Genomic DNA, 23708 nt, shown 5'->3' with positions numbered 1-23708 from the left:
TTATTAACCCAGCTCCCACGGGACTGTTCTGCTGATAACTCTGTATTGTGGATAAACTTACGAAAAAAAAATCTTTCAAATCTTTAAAGGGGTATGAGATATACATGAGAAGATTTGAATAAAAAAGAAAAGAGGGAGAGAAAAAAAAGGGGGAAAAAAGAAAAAGAAAAGAGGGAGAATTGAGGAGCAAAAAGTCCGCTGAGAATAATCTTAAAGTAAAGAAACTTATTTAACATCTTTAGTTGATAGGTCGGTTGAAAATTCTGGAAAATTAATGAGTTCAGCCGTATTTCCTGTTGCCCTAATTTTTCGGGAGTAGTTTGGGCAATCATTCATATCTTTTATTTTTGTTGAGAAATTTTGCGAAGTTCAAGATGTAGCCAATCTCCTAAAAAATCCTTCAAAGTAGAAAAAAAACTGTTCTTTTGTTCCCGCTTCGGTAGAGACAGTCTTGAAAATTTTCTCAGGAGGAGGATTCAGACACTAAAAGAATTAAATCGAAAAAAAAAATTATATGGAAGTAAGGAGCAACATTAAAACTTAAAACGAAAAGAAATTATTGCGTGTATGAAGGGGATCGCCCCCTCCTCAACACCTCACTCTTAACGCTAAGGTTTTTTAGTACTTTTAAATAAGCATCCTATTGTTCTAACTAAACGAGCCTTGTGTTTCAAGAGTTGTTCTCAAAGAATTTGGACAAGATTCAAACTTTAGCGTAAAGAGCGAGGTGTTAAGGAGGAGGGCTATCCCCTTCATACACGTAATAATTTCTCATCGTTTTAAGTTTTAATGTTGCTCCTTACTTTCAGTTGAAAAAAGTTGCTTTTTTAAAATTTAATTTCTGATCGTTTTTAAGTATTGTCGGGAAATTTGGCCCCACCTCTGCGGAGAAATCCCCCTCCCCACGGAAATATTCTCTAGACAATTTAATCCTGATGTATATTCCCGAACAATTATCCTATCCCGAACAACTCCACGCGTAAAATTGACATGGAAAAGAGAAGGCAAGACATGTAAAAATAATTTTGTACAGGAATTCTGGCAAATTCCCCCAGTGTATAGTTTCTCCTGACAAGTTTACCCCCCCCCCCACGGAAACTTCCCTCCTAATATAAAATTCCCCCGTGGAAGAACCCCAGCAAAATATTACCCCCCACCCGAAAATCTATACATAATTCACAATAACAAACGCTATGTTTAAAAATGGGCAAATCTTATGATTTAAAGACATTTCCCCTAGGGTTGAGGGGGGGGGGGCATGTTATATATTGGGCGTTTAAACTATGATGGACAAAATGGCTATATCAAAGTTTTGATCGGGTGACTTGAGGAAACAGGGGCGGGGAGGGGGCCTGGTTGCCCTCCGCTCTTCTTGGTCACTTAAAAAGTTCACTAGAACTTTTAGAATCGTTCGAATAAGCCCTCTCACAATATTCTAGGAACACTGGGTTGATATGTTCAACTCTTTAAAAAACAAATAAACACGCATCCCTGATCATTCTTCTGGCAAAAAAAATACAAATTCCACATTTTGCAGATAGGAGCTTGAAACAATTACTGTAAAGTTTTCTGTTACGCTGAATCTGATGGTGTGATTTTCATTAAAATGCTAATACTTTTAGGGGATGTTTTCCTCTTTTTTCAAAAATCAGGCAATTTTTTTTAGTCTCGTAGCCTTTAATCGGTAAGACTAGACTTAATGAAACTTATATATTTAAAATATGCATAATAAGCCGATTCTTTTGATATGTCTATTTTATAAATATTCTGTTTTTTCGAGTTTCAGTTACTATTGAGCCGGGTCGCTCCTTACTTACAGTTCATTACCACGAACTGTTTGAAAAGAGCGTCCAGACTGTAAAAAGTATGCATAGCCTGGAAATGTATTACTACTACATCTTCTATTTTTAAATCGGAAAAGTCCTAGCTGACTGTATTTGTATCCAGTTCTACGTTTTACCTTCATTTAAACAACTATTTAAAAAAAACGCTCTGAAAAATAACAATGGCAAAAAAAATGTGAGCTTTGCTTGAAAACCAATTACGTTATTAGAACCTTTGCTTTATAATATTGTCTCTCGAAGCTTTGCTGACAGAAAAATTAGTAGGCCTAGTCCGAAATCTCCGAAAAATTGACATCGCAAATGTACGAATGTATAAAAGAAATGCAAGGCGCTATTTCAAAATGCACCTGTTGTAAAGTCTCTTCCAGCTTATACGTCTAATCATTAAGCCTATGGTTTGACCATTGTAACAATTTAAGCCGCGAGACAATTTTGACTGTTCGATATATACATATATATATATATATATATATATATATATATATATATATATATATATATATATATATATATATATATATATATATATATATATATATATATATATATATATATATATATATATATATATATATATATATATATATATATATATATATATATATATCGAAGTACACGTTATGCATCCACACCTTGCACCCACGAAAGCACTCCTTAGTCAAAGTTTCGCGGAGTAGTATTCGCACCATGCATGGAACATGCCATGTGGTGTAACTGATTATTTAAGTGAACATCCCCCCGTGAAGCCAATACCTGTAGAAAAAAAGATCTTCAGTATCGAATGACCAGAATGTCTTTTACTAGCGAGATTTTTGAAGAACAGACTGATATTGTTTTAAAGGAATGTTTTTTTTTTATTTCTATTTAAATTGGCAAAGAAATGATAACACTTCGACACTTATTGCCCAAACTAGGAGATAATGCAAATGACACAAAAAGGTGTGTCTAATTTTTGAACAATAATGGCCGTTACAGGTTTTCCAACAGATTCTCTTAGCACATCATCACAAAAAGATTTTTTTTAAAGATGAAAATTATTCTTGTGCACAATAATTGCCGGTATGATTTTCATTTGTAATAATTTGCTTCTAATTGCTAATTTTCCTTGCTGTTCCACACGAACATAATTTCTTCAAAATTCTTGGGGGGAGGGTCAAAGTAGGAGCTGATTTTTCCTAGTCAATTTAAGATGACCAAGTGAAAATGATAAATGACGTATATCGTATCATAAAGGCAAAGGTATATAAGAGAAAACTGATCTATTTCTGCGGATGCTTGAATTATGTAGACCAATCTTGGTTTTGACAAGATTTTTGACAAGATTTAGCTTGGGGAGGGGGGGAAACTTGAGTCTGGAGGGGGTAGTTGACACCATACCTTATATAAATTTACGCCCTTGTTGTTCCACAGTCAAGGCCGTATCTGGAAGGGGTGTTTAGAGTTTGAACCTTTCCCTTCGAAATTGCTGTCTTATCGTAAAACGTAATAAAAATAAATATAAAATTTTTTATAAGGTTTTTCAAGTGTTTGTGTGTAACCCCCTCCCCCACCGGAAACAAAATCCTGGATACAATTTGAAATTTCTGAACCAAGTAATTTAATGATATGCTCACATTTCATGGTAATGATACACAAGTGAAGGTCAAGGGGCTGCTCTCTCTCTCTCTCTCATAAATTATATACACCAGGTTGCGCGCACCACGAGGGCTAGAAGCGTTTTGGGGATTGTACCATGCTTGGTAGAATTGTGCCCAAGCATGGTGGAACTGCGCAACTCACGTGGATTTCTGAGATGTACACCAGGTGGCTTGAAGTCAGCAACCCCATGTTGAAAGTAATCTTTGTCAATAGAAATGGTGAAGGTTACCCTTTCATGGTTGCAGCAGTAGCTGCAACCTAGTAAGGAGCGAACCACAGCCCATAGTAACCAAAAGTTAAGAAATGCGTTTTGAAAAAAAAACTGCTTAGTCAAAAAAAAACAAAATGGCATTTAACACTTACTCAGGATTGGTAACTATTATTTCGGTTTGTCTTAAAAGCAAAAGTTCATAGTGAAAAAAAATTATTGGCGATTTCGAAAAGTTTGAAACCCATTGAAAATAGCGTCAGATCAATATGAAAAGTGTGCCATTGGAATCAACATGGTCGAAAACATAATACAGGGAAACTACAGTCCCTCTCCCTGAACAACAAGGAAATCGGTAGCACTTTTTTGCATAAGTAGCACTGATCTATCTCTTTTTTTTTCTTTCTTTTTTTTAGCAGGCCTAGTGGGGTACCATAAAATCATAGAAAGATACTTAATGGGCTATTAAAAAGCTATTTCTCATATCTACGTTCTTTTATAAGTTCCGCCATCTTTAATAAGTTCCGCCATCTGCAAGTGCCATACGACACTAAAGTGGCACTTGTTTTGCCATTTCTGAAGGGATGGGGCTAGCGGGCAACCAAAACATCGTAGACAGATTTTTATATCTCGTATAAAAGGTATTGCTCATAGCTACGCTTTCCCTATAAAATCCACCATCTGCAAGGGCCAAATAGCACTAAAAATGATACTATTGGTGCCATTTCTCAAGTAGAAAACCTGGGGCTAGTGGGCAGCCAGAACTTCTTAGAGAGTTTATTAATGGCTCATTTGAAAGCTATTGCTCATATCTACGTTCTTTTTTATCAGTTCTACCGTCCGTAAGTGCCATATAGCATTAAAAACGGCACTTTAGGTGCCACTTCTTAAGTGGAAAAGCTTGGAAGTATAAAGCAGTACTATTGTGATATTTATGGTCCAAAACCCTTAACTGGAGATTCACAAGAACCGTTCTCGTATACTCCCCCTCCCACCACCTTAGAATGTCTCACTAGTTCGTTGTGAGAATTCACTATGAACTGTTTAACACGATCAGCCGACGTCGGGGCTCGCAAAATGATATTTCAAATATTGAATGTTCATCAGAGGAACATATTTATAGAAGAACAAATAATTGAATCTCAAATTACAAATGACTATTCCTTGACGTACCCCTCCCCTCTTACCTTAGACCTTAGACCTTAGTTCCTCCAGAGCCATCGGTGGTGCATAGGGCGTCGACAAAGCCTCTCCATTCGTCTCGCATTGGTGCTGCAGCGATGACGTCTTCCCATTCAGGTATTAGTGAGGTGCCGGCCGTCCTCAGATCTCGGTCATGTGTTCGTCTCAATGTATTTTTGGGGCGGCCTCTCTTTCTTCTACCGTCTGGCTTCCATTCATAGGTTGTTCGAGGAAGGCGGCTCTCTTCCATACGAAGAACGTGTCCCAGGTATGTCCACCGCCTTCTTTTCAGCAACTCAATGACTGGAGGTTGACCTGTTTTTCTGCGTATTTCTGCATTTGTAATTTTTTGTTGCCAACTTGTATTCAACATTCTTCTGAGGCTCATATTTTCAAATGCAAGGATCCTTTTTTCAAACTGGGTGTTTATTTTCCAACATTCACTTGCGTAAGTGAATGTTGAGTTTCGCCAAATATAGTCTAAATATCTCACTTTTTACAATAGAAGCTTTTATCAACTCAATGTTTTATAATAGCCAATTCTAAATGTATTTGCTGAATAAGCTCCAATAACTATGCTTTTGGTGATGATATAGTTCTCCATAGTCTTTGGGAAAAGGGCTGTAAGTTACACAACTTGGTCCTACAAAAACAAATAGATTTTGATCATCAGCCGCCGTAGTTCAGCTACTAGCGCGTTAGACTTTGAATAAGAATGGTAAGGGTTCAGTTCCTTAATCAGGCATTTTATCTCAGTCATGGTTTTCTGCTTTATATATGATTATTTTTCAGCTAATTCACTATTTTTGTTTATTTTTTTCTGTGAATCGTGAAATATTCCTTCCACTAATTTTGGGACAAATTACGCCTCTGACCCCAAACCCTTGCCACTTAGGGGTTGGAGAAGTGTAGGCATATGGTTCTGGAACTGTTCAAAGCTGTAGACCTATTTTCAAATTGGGAATACTTGAAGTTATATTTATTTATTCATATTATTTATTTTTTTACTATTTAATAGACAGAATCAAACTATTTGTAATGTATACAGAGAAATCATAGCACTAAGAACCTATTAGAATTTTTTTCTGAGATATTTTTCTAGTTGTCAAGTTACTTTCCAACTTTTTCTTGTTTATTGCTATTCCACACCTGTTCTTCTAATGGTTTTTGGTGTTTATTACGGGATAGATTGATTTAAAAGGAAAATCAGAGGCTTAATGCCGGTCGGGATTTAAAATAAGAGCTCTGAATCACAATGTCCTTCTAAATATCAAAATTCATTAAGATCCGATCACCCACTCGTAAGTTATAAATACCTCATTTTTTCTAATTTTTCCTCTCCCTTTAGCCCCCCCCCAGATGGTCGGATCTGGAAAACCGACTTTATCAAGTCAATTTGTGCAGCTCCCTGACACGCCTACCAATTTTCATCGTCCTAGCACGTCCAGAAGCACCAAACTCGCCAAAGCACTGAACCCCTCCCCCCGACTCCCCCAAAGAGAGCGAATCCAGTATGGTTACGTCAATCACTTATCTACGACATTTGCTTATTCTATCCACCAAGCTTCATCCCGATTCCTCCAGTCTAAGCATTTTCCAAGATTTCTGATTTCCTCCTCCTACTCCCCCCAATGTCAATAGATCTGATCGGGATTTGAAATAAGAGCTCTGAGACATGAATTCCTTCTAAATATCAAATTTCATTAAGATCCGGTCACCCGTTCTTAAGTTAGAAATGCCTCAATTTTTCTAATTTTTCCAAATTAACACCCCTAAGCTCCTCCAAAGAGAACGGATCCGTTCCAATTATGTCAATCATATATCTAGAACTTGCGCTTATTCTTCCCATCAAGTTTCATCCCGATCTCTCCACTCTAAGCGTTTTCCAAGATTTCTGTTTCCCTCCTCCAACCCCCTATGTCCTTGGATCCAATTCGAGTCGAAAATGGAGCATTTTAGACGCAAGATCCTTCTATATATCAAGTTTCATTAAGATCCGATCACCTATTCGTAAGATAAAAATACCCCAATTTTCATGTTTTCCAAGAATTCTGGTTTCCCCCTCCAACTCCCCCCAATGTTACAGGATCTGGTCGGGCTTTAAAATAAGAGCTTTAAAGCACAACATCCTTCTAAATATCAAATTTCATTAAGATCTGATCATCCGTTCGTAAGTTACAAAACCTCATTTTTCCTAATTACCCAACTCCACCAAAGAGAGCAGATCCGGACCAGTTATGTCAGTCACGTATCTGAGACTTGTTTTTATTCTTCCCATCCGGTTTCATCCTGATCTCTCCGCTTTAATTATTTTCTAGGATTCCCCCCCCCCCAATGACGCTGGATCCGGTTGAGATTTAAGATAAGGGATCTTAGTTATGAGGTCCATATGAGGTTTCATGAAGATCCGAGCGCTCCTTCGCAAGTTAAAAATGCGTCATTTTTTTCAAATTTTTCAGAATTAACCCCCCCCCCAATTCCCCCAAATAGAGTGGATCCGTTCCAAATTATGTCAATCACGTATCTAAGACTTCTGTTTATTTTTTCATCAAGTTTTTTCCCGATCCCTCCACTCTAAACGTTTTCCATGATTTTAAGTCCCCCAAACTCCCCCAATGTCACCAGATCCGGTCGGGATTTAAAATAAGAGCTTTGAGACACGATATCCTTCCAAATTCTAAATTTCATTGAGATCTGATCACCCGTTCGTAAGTTAAAAATACCTCATTTTTCTAATTTTTCAGAATTAACCCTCCCCCCCCCAACTACCCCAAAGAGAGCGGATCAGTTCCGGTTATGTCAATCATGTATCTAGGACTTGTGCTTCATCCCAATCCCTCCGCTCTAAGTGTTTTCCAAGAATTCCGGTTTCCCCCTCCAACTCCCCCCAATGTCACAAGATCTTGTCGAAATTTAAAATAAGAGCTTTATAGCACAAGATCCTTCCAAAAATCAATTTTCATTAAGATCTGATCAACCATTCGTAAGCTAAAAATACTTCAATTTTTCTATTTCTCCAAATTAACCGGCTCCCCATTCCCCCAGATGGTCAAATCGGGAAAGCGACTATTTCTAATTTAATCTGGTCCGGTCCCTGATGTGCCTGCCAAATGTCATCGTCCTAGCTTACCTGGAAGTGCCTAAATTAGCAAAACCGGGACCGACAGGTCCCGCAATTTGCGATTGCTTTATGTCACTTGGTTAATACCAAGGGCCATAAAAACCTAGGTTTTTTGAGGGGAGTAAAGTGTGAATTTGAAACGAACAAAAATTATTATTTCACAGTCTATCTAATACATATTAATAAAGCTAGTATAAATAAACCAAATAATCATATTTCCCTATGTTTGTAGGATTATAGAAAACTAGCACTTTACTGAAAACACAAAACAATATAGGAGTTTTGGTACAGTAAAAGTAAACCGATTAAGGCCACTTTTTACAGTATACAAATAAAGCGTTTTTCGAGTTATACTAAAGTGTATTTCTTGCAATATAAGATTGTTTGTTGCTCACTATTGGTATTATAGCTGGTGAGGTTTTACCATACAAATTGGTAAAAGCATTAATTTAGAGTTACTTATGAACAGTTTTTAAGCTTATGAATATTTGGACGATATCGAATTCAACTCCGCCCCCCAAAAAGAGAGAGCGATCCAAAAAAAATAATATCATAAAATTTCTAATGTTTAATAGAAAATATTTAGCCGTCAAACCGACGGCTCTGGTGACTAGATGAATTTCTACCTCTGGATTAAGACTACCACCATTAAATGTTTTAATTGTTTTTTAATACCAACGCTGGCATGGATAACCGGGGCAACTTTGCATAAAATACGATCTGGATCACCATCAGTTGTATAAATAAAAGATAATAGTACAAAAAAGTCACCCTCAGTTGGAGTCGAACCCAAGGGTTCTCCGCCAAATTGGCTGAACTTTCTACCCGTAAAAAACCATACGACAAAAGTGTTTCCGTGTCTTCTTAATGTAGACTTGAAGTTCAAGACAAACAAATGAAATGACATCTTTTAAATATTTTTAACATTATTTATTATTTAATTTTAAATATTATTTTTAATTTTTTTAATTAATATAATAACTATTTATTTATTTTTATTTTTATAATATTTATTTATTTGTTAGTAAATATCTAATAATAAATATTTATTTTTTAATAAATATAAATTCTAAGATTTTTTAAATATCATTTAATTTCAATGCATTTCTTACTGTTGAGAGGTAAAGTATACATTAAAAAGATATTAAAAAAATATTAATTCTGGTGGCTGTCTCACTCCAGGGATTTGGTAGTTACTGGAGAGCTCGCGGATTTAATTTTTATTCCTACGGATGACATTAACTTTACTTATTTTTTTTTTACTTGTGATATTGGTCACTGTTCTGTTAGTGGTCTATGTATACTGGGCTCAGTAAATTCGAAGCGCTGGGTTTTAGTTGTATACAAGCACGCGATAGGATGGTGAAGAGGAAGAATGAAGAATTTTTTTTTGGGGGGGGGGAATAATTAAAAAAATTGATTACTTGAGTAAAAAATATCTAGAAATTCAATAAAATATAGGATTTGGGGGTGGAGTGGACCCCATGGCCCTCACCCTCTTTACCTTTAAACCCTAAAAAACTTTTGTTTGTTTGTTGTTGTTTTTTTTGCGAATGATCGTCTTTTTTTCTAATTCCAACGCCACTGAAAATTTCTCCCGGACAATGCCTCCGGAACGTCTCGACAAAATTGAGTCGCCAAAGAGAAAATAAGACAAACAAAAAGAATTGTGTATTGAAGTTCTGGCTAAGTTTTTCGTATAAAATTTCCCCTGAATAATTTACCCCCGGAAACTTCCTCCCCAAGCAAAATTCTCCGCGTGGAAACCCCCGCCCCTCTCCCCCAAAAACGTCTTTATACTTCCCAATATAAATACTACATGTAAACAATGGAAAAAACTTCATAGCTTATAGCCCTTTCCCCGGGGGCTGTGGGGGTCATGTTATCCTAGAAGGCATAATTGTTGGACCTTTCAATAATGCGGAGTAGAAAGGCTATCTTAAATGTAAGATCAGATGACCTTTGGGAAAAGACGGACGTAGGAGGGGGAGTTGAGCTTGAAACCTCTACAGTCGGACAATAACCAACACTGTATGTAAACAATGGGCAAAGTTCATAACTTGTAGCCTTCCCCCAGGAACTGTGGGGGATTAAGTCGTCCTCAAAGACATAGTTATTAGATTCTTTGACTATGCTGAACAAAATTACTTTCTCGATATGGGGCTTAAACCCCTTACTAATCTCTCTTAACAGGGCTGCCCCAACCTTATGGGTGCGGGTGGAGTCCACCCCAGTGTTTCTTAATCAGACCCAGCTCTAGGGGTGGTTGGGCTTGCGACTCTCCTGTTAAAAATAATTACATCGAAAAGAAATGTTACTCAAGGCTCGGATCTTATTGGTTTTAATTCATTACGGCCTCGGCCCGCCCCTGGATATCCTTTGAATTTTGCTGGCCAAAGTGGGCTGAGAATACCCACCTGGAATGTTTTAACCATGAATAAATCGTCATTCTATCAAATGACCCTCTAGGGCTTGGGATGTTGAGACATGGGATTGACACAATTGGAATGACAGAAATACACCTAATGGGATCAGGCGTTGAAGAAATCGTAGTACAGGTTACAGGATGATTTGGTCAGGCCAAACCTCCAGTAGAAGCAGCTGTTTAGGCCTGCTCATGAATAACAAGGTGAAGAAACATCACATATCCAACAACTCAATGTCGGATATACTACTGACTGCCCACTTCAACCACAAGCATGGGAAGATTTCGATTATTGTGTGCTACGCAACAACGAATGCTTCTCCAGTGGACGAAAAAGACAAGTTCTATTCAGCTCTGACATCACCTCTGATATCTCGGATTTCCCCTCACGATGTTTTGGCTGTGGTGGGCGATTTTAGTGCAACTGTATCTGACCCCACGGAGCTTTTAAACCTATAATTGGACCGGTTACTCCCTATTCTTTGAACGACACTCCTTCAGCTGTATGTGATTCACGAACCGGTCATTGCTAACACCCTGTTTCGCAAGAAAGACATCTATAGGCCAAGATGGTATAGCAATGACGGTTGAATGTGGAATATGATTGACTATATCATAGTCAACAATAGATGGCCCTCATCAGTTGCGAATTCTAGAACATATTGTTGCACTGAGATAGGGAATACTGACCATTGATTAGTGGCATCGAACTTCTGCCTGCGTCTTAAAGCCCAGCCGTCAGAGCGACGTCAGCCAAAGTTGGACACCCAGAAACTAAAAATTGAGGCATTCCGCCAAAAGAACTATTCAAAATAGGTTTTGAATTCCTGAACACCCTTGTTGAGACGGACACGTTCTGGCAGACATGCAAAAACGATATTTTAGAGGTTGCCAATACCGTCGGTCGCAAGATATATTCAATGAAGCCCAGGCTATTGCAAGAAGCACTGTATATTTTCGAACAGCGCCGGAAAGTGTGGGTGGTCAGAGATATGCCCTCCTACAGACGGCTAAACGGGATCAAAAACAAAGCTTTTCACCGTGATAACCAACAATTTGTTAATAAAAAAGCTGAAGAAATAGAAGATGCGGCATGAATAGGTGATGTCATGTCACTTTTCAAGCCCGTAAGAGACCTTAGTGATGAGAAACCACTAAAGATAGATGCCACTAAATCCACTTCTGGCAAAATGCTAGAAGATAAAGACACACAACTTGACCGATCGAAGGAGCACTTCGCAAAGCTACTTACCGCCGAAAGAATTGACGTTGATCCTAATCTAACTGCGTCCGCTCAGTGAACAACAGGTGCAAATCTACCAGAGCGTCATCCTCCTTCGGTAGAAAAGATACGAAATGCCCTGTGCAGAATGAAGAAGAACAACGCACCAGAAACCTGTGGGATCACCGTCGATCTGCTCTAATTCGGAGGACCAGCAATGCTACTTTGGCTGCACATGCTATTCTCCCTCGTGGTCAACGGAATTGATACCTGAAGAATGGAAGGAAGGGATAATCCTTCCTCTATGGAAGCGCAAAGGTAGCCGAAGCAATTGCTCGAATTACAGAGGAATTACACTCCTGTTAGTTCCTGGCAAACTACTCGCCATGAGGTTGTTCGATAGAAGTAACCAGTCCATCCGTAAGGGCCGCCAGATTTAGCAAGCTGGTTTCATGCCGCAACAGATCCACGACTGTGCAGACATACATTATTCGCCAGGTCATCAAGAAAGCACGTGAGTTCCAGCGTACAGCTTATATTGCCTTTGTTGAGTTGAAAGAAGCTTTCAATTTCGTAGACCGTGAGTCTCTTTGGCTGATACTTCAGCGAACGGGTCTCCCTGACAAATACTGCCACCTATTCAAGGCGCTCTACACTGGTACAAAAAGCTCTGTCCAAGTTAATGGTCGTCGAAGCCCACTATTTGAAATAGATACTGGCGTAAGGCAAGGCTGTGTTGCTGCTCCTGAACTTTTCAACGCGGTGATTGATTGTGCCATGGATCGAACGACAAATCGGCTCCAATTCGAACTGAAATATGGCAATAGAGTCCCTGCCGATTGTGACTTCGCAGATGATATCGCCCAAATATGCATATCTGCAGCTGCCATCGATACACTGAGCCCTGAAAGTCGGACTACATATTAGCTGGCAGAAAACAAAAATAATGATCATCGACCCGGCAGATAATTCACATTCAAAGTGTTAGTGCATACTGTTGAAGTTGTCAAGTCTTTTACTTACCTTGGATCATGCCATCTCGGATAACGGCTCAATTGAAATGGAAGTCCAGTCGCGCATTTCTATTGCTGGGTCTATTATGGCTCGATTATGCCGTTCCATGTGGTCAAAGCTCAACATCAGACGAAAAACGAAAATTAAGATCTTTCTCTTAAAGTCCTTCTCTACGAAGCTGAAATTTGGCCGGCTTCTGCTTGTGTTGGCTATGCCATAGATGTGAGACAAACAAACTTCTTAAGATGAATCAAAGGAATCAAGTGGTAAGACTTCGTCTCAAACACTCGACTACTGATACTAACGAATCAGACACCAAGTCTTGTAATCTTGCCGTAAGGACCTTTTGGTGGTCCGGCCACTTAATTCACATGCCAGCAGAAGCACCGGCCAGCAAAATTTTCAATTTTGATCTCCCCCCCCTAAAGTGGCTGGAAGCACCCCCGTGGAAGACCCCGTTTCAAATGGAGGGACAGCCTTACACAGTACCTCTCCATGATCGGTACTGATTTCGAAGAAGCAGTCACGTTTGTGCAGAACCGTTCATAATTGAGACGAAGAGTCACATCTCTCTCTACACTGGAGGACCAGCAGGAGCTGTAAATCGAGTAAGTCAGTCCTAAGTTCGATATAACAAGAGCTGGCTTTTTCAAACCTGATATTTACGGAAAAATGAGCGATATAGATATAGATTCAGCTCGTCAATCCATCTCCTCACGTCTCCAGCAGTTAATTTCTCAGCTGAGAATTAAAGAAAAAAACTCGCTTGAATCCAATTTCACTCCACATCGTTCCAAATTGACGTCGCTCCTACCAAGGCAGGGACTAACCAAATTTCATCATCGATTCCAGATCGAGAAGACAGCTTGTTTTATAAGTTTCACGACGCGCCTCGACTTAAGTCAAATGCTAGTAATAAAAGCACTTCCCGTGTAGCGACAACTATTATAAGGGCATGTGAGGAGAGAGTTCCAGTCTTCTTGAACGATAGGCAAAGATCAAGAAAAAACAATTCTGATCTGCTAGAAAATTTGAACTTGGCAAAATATAAGGTAAGGATGGGGAACTAAACATTAGTCCTTCACTCATCAATAATTGGGCTTTTTCGGGTGTGGGGCTAATGGACATTTGTGTTCAGAACACCGACTCAGTTTGAAGAATCTGTCCAAAATAATAGTTATATGAAGTCGTGATTTGGGTTAATTAACTAATATATTAAGGTGCAAAAATGTAACAATTTGTTGTGACAAAAACTTAACTATGACTTATCATCTTGTGACTAAGACACATCAGATCCAGTACCAAAGACCTTGCGTAAAGTAGAAGCCTTTTTGAACCGTATGCCCCTCAAGTATATTAGTAAGGAGCAGTAAGGAGCTCGGCCTTCTCGAAAAAAAAATTGTTGTGTAAGTATCTGTGTAAATAACTGACAAACGTAGTCAGAATTGCACCAGTCACGATTTGAGACTTACTCTTAACCCTTCACAAATGTTGCTTTGTTTCCGGTCATTTTCTAGTGTTTCTTGCTATCTCTTTTCATACTTTCTTTGTATCCTACAAATTATCATAGATTAATTTTAATTACCAACAAATAACTGATCACAAGGCTTGAGAGTGATTAATATAACTATGGTTTCTTCTTCCATCAAAAGTAGCCTAAAAGTGATGGGCCTAAAAACATTACTGAAATTACAGACTACGCACCCTCTAACACTCCGCTTATTTCGTTAAGTCCATTGAAAGCTAACATAACTGCATTTGGAAAACAATAAAACAAAAATTCTCGTTATTCGGGTTCAGAGACGCCAAACGGATTAGTTCCCGAAAGTCCCCTCGTTCCTTAGCATCATCCATATTTTATCGCTGAAAATCCCCGTCAGACTAGACCAAAGTATACACTGTTCTGAGTTCTGAGTTCTGAGTTCTTTATTTAACATTAAAATCCATAAACAAAAAAATTACTTCAAGACAATCTCCCCCATAAGGCTCCATGGCCGGGAAAGAACAGGGGAGAAAAAAATACCAACAACAAAAAAATATAAACAAAAACCAAAAATTTTAGTCGCCCACCTTAATAATCTCCAAAAAATGACAAGCTAGGCAGGGGGTAGCACATGATTTCACCAACTCAATTAAATATCCAACTCAATCCAGAGACATCAACTCCAAGGGAAACCGGAATAAAAAATAAAGACAAAAAAAAACAAAAAAAAACAACAAACAAACAAAATTATTTACTAGCTAGAAAGTCTCTAACATAATTTTTGAACATACATTTTGTAGTAGATTAAAGAATCTTCTTCTTTCCAACTAAGTTTGGGATGGATGAACCTTGTGTTGTGAGTATAAATAAATAGTTTGAGTGCATTTTTGTCATGTGCATTTATTTGTCAACAAAAATGATGATGGTGAAGTTGAGGGGGGGACTAACGATAAAAAGCTCCGCGAGGAGCGCTGAACCGGTCTAAGGCCAATTCAGAAAAGAAAACTGTGCTAGGAAGAATTCAAAACAATTTTTCGGTTTTCTAAAACACAGACAAGGCACGAACCCAGAAGGAGGGGGCTCGGGACCCTGCCCTTCCCAATCCTAAATACCTGACTTTCAGGGCATTTTGTATTCAAAATATGAATAAATTCCTCCCCCCACCCTGAGAAACATTCCTAAATACGTGCCTGCCAAATGCCACAGCCATTCAGCGTGCATATGTGTATTTCCATATTTTATGGCTTTCTTTTTATGCGGACCCAATTATTATAAAAATTGTGTCATGAAATAGAATCTCAACAACTGTAATGTTAGAAAGAGATGATGTCATTCTCCACGGGTTAGCATTCCAAGAACGTTCAATGCGAATGCTTAAATATTCCATATGAATCATGATGCAGTGATTAATTAGTTGGTTATGTCGTTTTAATGATAGTTTCTACAACGAAATTAGCATGCCGTAGTTAACCATGAAATTTATATATTTTTATTATATTGAAAAAAAGGTACTAATTATATATAAAGTTTTTGATAAATATTCGTGCTCATGTAGAGAGCACCTACAAAAATGTAGGTATGTCTTAGTTTAGTGCTAAGAATTTCCTTGTAAAGCTGGCTGGTCATGACGGACAAGGGTTGAGGGGTATAAAGTGGGGAGATCCGAGCAAGTAGCCCCAGGTGTTGTGGCTAGCGGTAGTGCTGCAAACACCGGATGCCTGCAACCCTGCTACAATTCACGTGAGGCTCACTCAGATGTGTAGTGCGTCTGGTATAGGGGTTGTTTCAGAAATTCGCCCAAAGCTGGTCGCAAGAATTCGAAAGCTTTACTGCTGAAATTAGTTTCCTCTCGAATGGAACTGTATGAGTCTTTATGTGTCCCTCCTAAAACAGGAAAATGATTGCATAGAGATGCAACGAGATATAGAATTACAGAATAACCTAGGAGGACGAACGCTGGGGCAGAGGACTCGGCTCCCACTCGAAATTTTGCATTCTTTTGAATTATGCGCACTTCCTATTCAAATTACCAATTTTTTTTAATCTCCCCCAAAAAAACTGGATACTTGCCTGGTTAAAACCCTATCGTAATGATAGATTGTTGTTTTTTTTTAAGTACAATACCAAATATTTTTCTCTAGAAGTTCAGACTAGGCAACGGGCGTGATTGTGGCTGCTAGAAGAAGAAAAAACGTTGCGAAAACAATGGCAAAGAAAAGATTGAATAATTACGTAAAAGCCAGGGATATTAATTAGGGGAGGGGGAATTGTTCCTCCCCTATACATTTTCCCCCTTTCCTGGATTTAAAACTCTTTTTTGGGTGTTTTTAATGAAATATTTTATGTTTTCCTTGATTTAATTAAAAATTTTCGTAAACACCAAATTTGCCCCCCCCCCCCATATTTTGAAATCCCCATTCCCTCTATATTTTCTGAATTGGCGCCACTTATTTGAACCCCTTGATTCAGCTATCTGCTGCTGTTTCTTCTTTATAATTACTGTGTTTGAAAGAAAAAAGTACAGCTTTATCAAACAGTTCGTGGTAACGAACATACCATTATTATTTTCCCAAAGTCATCGGATAAAAATTCTGAGATTGCCATTTTATTCAGCGTAGACGAAAAACCTTGTAACTATGTCTTTGGAGACGACTTACTCCCCCAAGTCCCCGTCGGAGGGGCTACAAATTACAAACTTTGACCAGTGCTTACATATAGTAATAGTTATTGGGAAGTGTACAGACGTTTTCAGGGGGATTTTTTGGGTGGGGGAGGGGTTGAGAAGAGGGGGATATGTTGGGGGAACTTTCCATCGAGGAATATGTCATGGGGGAAGACGATTTTCATGAAGGAAGCGCAGGATTTTTTAGCATTATTTAAAAAAAAAACAATGAAAAAATAAATATAAAAAGTTTTTTCAACTGGAAGTAAGTAAGTTAGGAAGTTAGGAAGTAAGTTAAAACTTAAAACGAACAGAAATTATTACGCATATGAGGGGCTCACCTCCTCCTTATACCTCGCTCTTTACGCTAAAGTATTTTTAGTAATTTCAACTATTTATTCTACGGCTTTTGTGATTCATGGGTCATTCTCAATGAATTGGGACAAAATGTAAGCTTTAGTGTAAAAAGCGAGGTACTGACGAGGGGGTGAACCCCCTCATATATGTAATAAAAACATGATAATACAAAAGTTCGTTACGTAAGCTAATTTATAAGTTATGTATATCTTGTACTAATAAAAACAGTCGTGGAAAGTTCAAAGTTCTAGTTGCTTTTTTAAGTAACCGAAAAATCGGAGGGCAATTAGGCTTCCTCCCCCGCTTCTTATTTGCTCAAAATCATTCGATCAAAACTATGAGAAAGCCATTTAGCCAAAAAAAAAAAAAATATGCAAATTTCGTTTTAATTATTCCTCTGCGGAGAGCCAAAATCAAAACATGTATTGATTCTAAAACGTTCAGAAATTAATTAAAAAAAAGAAGTTTTTTTTACCTGAAAGTAAGGAGCGACATTAAAACTTAAAACGAACAGAAATTACTTCGCTCTTTACCCCCGCTCTTTACGCTAATTTTTTTTACTGTTTTAAAAAGAAGAGTTAAGAGAAAGAGTCAAACTTTAGCGTAAAGAGCGGGGCGTTGATGAGGAAGCAGCCCCTTTCATTTACGAAGTAATTTCTGTTCGTTTTAAGTTTTAATGTCGCTCCTTACTTTCAGGTAAAAAACTTTTTTTTTTATTTAATTTAACGCTAAAGGAATCAATATATATTGCCAAAAATGGCCGCCATACCGCACAATATATTTTCCTATATTCTTCCTGTTTTCTAATCGGGTTAGCTGCGTTTTGGGAACTAGTTCCAAAAAGTTTTGAGTAACTGACTAACTACTTCCAAAAATTTTGGACTAAACAAAATTTTCTCTCTTTATTTTAGTATCGAAGCAACTGATTTATCCACAACTTTGTTGCTCCAGAAAAAAAAATCCTATAAATATTTGCCAAAACATTTTGACAAAAATTTGCCAAAATGACAAATCAAAACAATTTACCCCTTGACACTAAACGAATTCTTATAAGCAAATCTAATTCCAAGATAGAATTCTCTGCACCCAAATCGGCTGTATAGGCCACAAGCAGGTGCGCAGGATTTGTGTATGTGGGGGGGGGACTGTAAGAAAAGGAAAGAAATAGGTGAATCGTACTGAAAATACTAAAAATACAGCTCAAGGAAAACAATCTGTAGATTTTTCGAAGGGGGTATAGACGCAAGTTCACTCCTTGGTGGCTACATGCTTGTTAAGCTAATACTAAAAAATTCAGAGCTCTGTTTTAATGACTGATTACTATTGCATAAATATGAATGAACGTATTGGCTCTACTCACACACATAAGCTGGTACCTTTGACGTCTCTGCATAGGGGCCCCGCTCCCCTTGATATCTTCAATTCTGGTGTTTCCGGGCTCTCTTCGTTCAAATTGCGGAGTTTTAATTACCATAGCCCCCCCCCCCCCGAAAAGCAAACTGTGTGTACATGCATGGCTGATATGAACACTTCTTAGCTTCTTTTCCACCAGCCCGTTCGTTCATCATAGGAAATTAAACTGTAATTTGAAAGCAAAATTACAGGATTCATATAGTATGTTCGTCATAGGTAACAGATGCTTTTGACTAAGTTTGTATCATAGGGGCTGGGCACCAAATTTTACTCCTTAAACCCATTTGTAATTGTTAATTATTCAGAACCCACTGAAGTTGTTGATCTGAATTGAATATCTGAGAAAACCAGTTTAGTAGTCACAAAGACAAGTGACAGGTGACAGTATACATTGGACTTATATAATTTGGGCTATATATTTATACATTGGGAGGGGGTGGTGGTAAAGTAGAGAAGGGCTGCATGCAAAATGTGTTAGCCACAGTTATTCTGCATATTATGAATTAAGAATTGTTTTCAAACTTCACACTGTCCAAATGATTTAATCCCACCCCCACCCCTAATTTGGAAATATATAGCCCAAATTATGTCAAGTCCAATGCATTCTGTCACCCACGTGTGAAACGAATATGAAACTGGTTTTTGCAGATCCAGAGATCATAATTCTTGAGTGTGTTCTGAGTAATTAAAAAGTATCCTCCCCCCTATGTAATGAGAAACACTACACAACTATGAAAACTAGCTTTTTAACTAAATAGATAATTAACTCATTAGTTAACTAATTTTTAGTCAACTAATTTGGAAAGCATTTGGTTATGTTCTGGCTAAAAATACCAACACGGGTTTCCCCCTTGTTGAGTGCCCCCCTCCCTCTCTAATTAAGCTCTTTGGTACGATTTGAGCTTCAATTTACCATGATTGAATTGTACAAAGAACTAACATAGTGTTTCTTTTCGCAGGTATACCTTCCGAAAAATCAATTGTTTGTCACAAGAGTAAGTGCAAGTACACTACTATCAACTGTCCTGTCTATTGTATGCAAGGAGAAACAATTGAATCCTAAAGCATATGAATTGAGACATCCAGGTAACTGACACTTATTTCTGTTAGATTATTAGGCAATATTATTGTTTTTATTTCGTGATCAGTGGTCCGTAGCTTGGTAACGATAAGATGGGGGAATTCTAAATGCTAAATACTTTTCTAGCATAGGGATTTTTTTTAGAACGAAATAGTGTTTCCTAGCCGACTTAACAAAGCTAGCTTAACTAGCCGAATTTACAAAAACAAAAGTAGTTACAAAGCTACTAGTTAACAAAGCTTAACTAGCCGACATTAACAAAGCTAGATTGTTTTTTCCCCGAAAGTAAACGTCTAAGGAATTATGTAATGTCAGACCTATTTACAACAGAAAGTATCTCCTCGAGGCATGAGATCGAGGGATTGAGAGCTTTGTGCATCTTCGAGATTTCTTGGAAGTATTTCTAGGAAAATCAATCTGAATACCCCAAAGTCTGATTTCTTTAAATGACTTTTTCGTATTTTAAGAGTGTTTTCGGAAATTCTACCGAAGCAGATTGAAACCACTCCAGCTGCAATCCTAATTTAAGGCGTGAGTTTTGACGCTAAAGTTTGACTCTTTGCCACAATTCTACTTTTTAAAACAATTAAAAGCTTTAGCGTAAAGAGCGAGGGATTGCGGAGGGGACAACCCATTTCATATACGGAGTAATTTCTGTTCGTTTTAAGTGTTAATGTCGCTCCTTACTTTCAGCTAAAAAAATTAGTTTTTTTTATTTAATCTCTTTTAGGATTGTTCTTTTTTTCGTTTTGGATTAACCCATTAAAAAAATTACATATATCAAACAGTTCGTGGTAACGAACTGTAGTAAGGAGCGACCCGGCTCAATAGTAAACGAAACTCTAAAATACGGAACTTTGATGCTAAAAGATACATGTAAACAATTGGATTTTCATGCTGATTCTAAATATATAAGTTTCATCAAATTAAGTCTTTGTCATCAAAAGTTACAAGCCTGAGAAAATTTGCCTTATTTTGCAAAATATTGGGAAACACCCCCAAAAAGTCATAGAATCTTAACGAAAATCACACCATCGCATTCATTGTATCAGAGAACCCTACTGCTGACATTTCAAGCTTCTATCTACAAAAATGTGGAATTTCATATTTTTTGCCAGAAGACAGATCATGGGTGCGTGTTTATTTGTTTGTTTGTTTTTTCCCAGGGGTCATCGTATCGACCAAGTGGTCCTAGAAGGTCGCAAGAGGGCTCATTCTAAAGGAATTGAAAAGTTCTAGTGCCCTTTTTAAGTGACCAAAAAAATTGGAGGGCACCTAGGCCCCCTCCCACGCTCATTTTTCCCCTAAGTAAACAGATCAAAATTTTGAGATAGCCATTTTGTTCTGCATAGTCGAAAACTATAGTAACTACGTCTTTGGGGATGACTTACTCCCCCACAGTCACCGGGGGAGGGGCTGCAAGTTACAAACTTTGACCAGTGTTTACATACAATAATGGTTATTGGGAAGTGTACATACGTTTCCATGGGGATTTTTGGGGTTCGGGGGGTGTTGAGGGGAGGGGGCTATGTGGGAGGATCTTTCCTTGGAGGAATATGTTATGGGGGAAGGAAAATTCAATGAAAAGGGCGCTGCATTTTCTAGCATTACTATAAAAACAAGAGCTAAGAGCTCATATGGCACTTGTGACGAGACGAGAAGAGCTAAGAGCCAAGAGATCATATGGTATGAGCTCTAACAAAATTCTATGAATCAATAGATTGATTTAAAAAGGAAAATAAGAGGCTTGATACCGGTCAAGATTTAAAATAAGAGCTCTGAGTCACAAAGTCCTTCTAAATATCAAAATTTATTAAGATCCGATCACCCACTCTTAAGTTATAAATACCTAATTTTTTCTAATTTTTCCTCTCCCTTTTGCCCCCCAGATGGTCGAATCTGGGAAAACGACTTTATCAAGTCAAATTGTGCAGCTCCCTGACATGCCTACCAATTTTCATCGCCCTAGCACGTCCAGAAGCACCGAACTCGCCAAATCACTGAACCCTCCCCCCAACTCCCCCAAAGAGAGTGAATCCAGTACGATTCTGTCAATCACGTATCAAGGACATTTGTTTATTCTATCCACCAAGCTTCATCCTGATTCCTCCACTCCAAGTGTTTTTCCAAGATTTCCCCCTCCAACTCCCCTCAATGTCAAAAGATCTGGTCGGGATTTGAAATAAGAGCTCTGAGACATGAATTCCTTCTAAGAATCAAATTTCATTACGATCCGATCATCTATTCGTAAGATAAAAATACCCCAATTTTCATGTTTTCCAAGAATTCCGGTTTCCCCTTCCAACTCCCCCGAATGTCACAGGATCTGGTCGGAATTTAAAATTAGAACTTTAAAGCACAAGATCCTTCTAAATATCAAATTTCATTAAGATCTGGTCACCCTTTCGTAAGTTACAAATACCTCAATTTTCAAAATACCCCCCCCCCCAATTCCACCAAAGAGAGCAGATCCGGTCCAGTTATGTCAGTCACGTATCTTAGACAGGTTTCTATTCTTCCCATCCAGTTTCATCCTGATCTCACCGCTTTAAGTATTTTCTAAGATTTCCAGTCCCCTCAACTGCCCCCCCCCCCCCAATTACGCTTGATCCGGTTGAGATTTAAAATAAGATATCTGAGTTACGAGGTCCTTCTAAATATGAAGTTTCATGAAGATCCGATCACTCCTTCGTAAGTTAAAAATACCTCATTTTTTCTAATTTTTCAGAATTAACCCCCCCCCCCCAACTACCCCAAAGAGAGCGGATCCGTTCTGGTTATAAAATAAGAGCTCTAAGACACGATATCCTTCTAAACATCAAATTTCATTGAGATCCGATCACCCGTTCGTAAGTTGAAAATACCTCATTTTTTATAATTTTTAAGAATTACCCCCCCCCAACTACCCCAAAGAGAGCGAATCAGTTCCGATTATGTCAATCATGTATCTGGGACTTGCGCTTATTTTTCCCATCAAGTTTCATCCCGATCCCTCCACTCTAAGTGTTTTCCAAGATTTTAGGTTTTCCCCCTCCAACTCCCCCCAGTGTCATCCGATCCGGTCGGGATTTAAAATCTGAGCTCTGAGACTCAATATCATTCCAAACATCAAATTTCATTAAGATCCAATCACCCGCTCATAAGTTAAAAATACTTCATTTTTTCTATTTTTTCCGAATTAACCGGCCCCCCACTCCCCTCCCAGATATTCAAATCGGGAAAATGACTATTTCTAATTTAATCTGGTCCGGTCCCTGATACGCTCGCCAAATTTCATCGTCCTAGCTTACCTGGAAGTACCTAAAGTAGCAAAACCGGGACTTTAGGTTTCCCCCCTCCAATTCCCCCCAATGTCATCAGATCCGGTCGGGATTTAAAATAAGGGCTCTGAGACACAATATCATCCCAAATATCAAATTTCATTAAGATCCAATCACCCACTCATAAGTTAAAAATACTTCATTTTTTTCTATTTTTTGCGAATTAACCGGCCCCCTACACCCCCCCCCCCAGATGGTCAATCCGGAAAACGACTATTTCTAATTTAATATGGTCCGGTCCCTGATACGCTTGCCAAATTTCATCGTCCTAGCTTACCTGGAAGTGCCTAAAGTAGCGAAACCGGGACCGACAGACAGACAGACAGACCGACAGACAGACAGACAGACCGACAGAATTGGCGATTGCTATATGTCACTTGGTTGATACCAAGTGCCATAAAAACAATAAAAAAATAAACATGAAAAAGTTTTTCAATTGAAAGTAAGGAGTAGCATTAAAACTTAAGATGAACAGAGATCATTACGCAAATGAAGGGTTCTTCTCCTCCTAAATACCTCGCTCTTTATGCTAAAGTATTTTTAGTAATTTCAGCTATTTATTCTACGGCCTTCCTGACTCCATGATGAGGGGTCATTCTTAAAGAATTGGGACAAAACTTAAGATTTAGTGGAAAGAGCGAGGTATTAACGAGGGGACAAACCCCCTCATATACATAATAAAAATATAAGAATATAGAAGTTTGTTACGTAAGTTAATTCTTAAGTTACATATTTTTT

General features: G+C 38.2%; 1 protein-coding gene across 5 annotated transcripts in view; it reads left to right on the top strand.

Moving 5' to 3' along the window:
* Nucleotides 1–23708, top strand: part of LOC136043853 (serine-rich adhesin for platelets-like) — a 267313-nt gene that overhangs the window by 101613 nt on the left and 141992 nt on the right. For all 5 annotated transcript variants that reach the window (XM_065728839.1, XM_065728804.1, XM_065728812.1 and 2 more), the window contains one exon: nucleotides 19529–19655. In XM_065728839.1, the coding sequence (XP_065584911.1) occupies nucleotides 19529–19655 (127 nt within the window). The remainder of the gene's footprint in view (nucleotides 1–19528; nucleotides 19656–23708) is intronic.

The sequence above is a fragment of the Artemia franciscana genome, chromosome 1, assembly GCF_032884065.1.
Source record: "Artemia franciscana chromosome 1, ASM3288406v1, whole genome shotgun sequence".
Taxonomy (NCBI): Eukaryota; Metazoa; Arthropoda; class Branchiopoda; order Anostraca; family Artemiidae; genus Artemia; species Artemia franciscana.
This window is presented reverse-complemented; position numbering and strand designations above follow the sequence as displayed.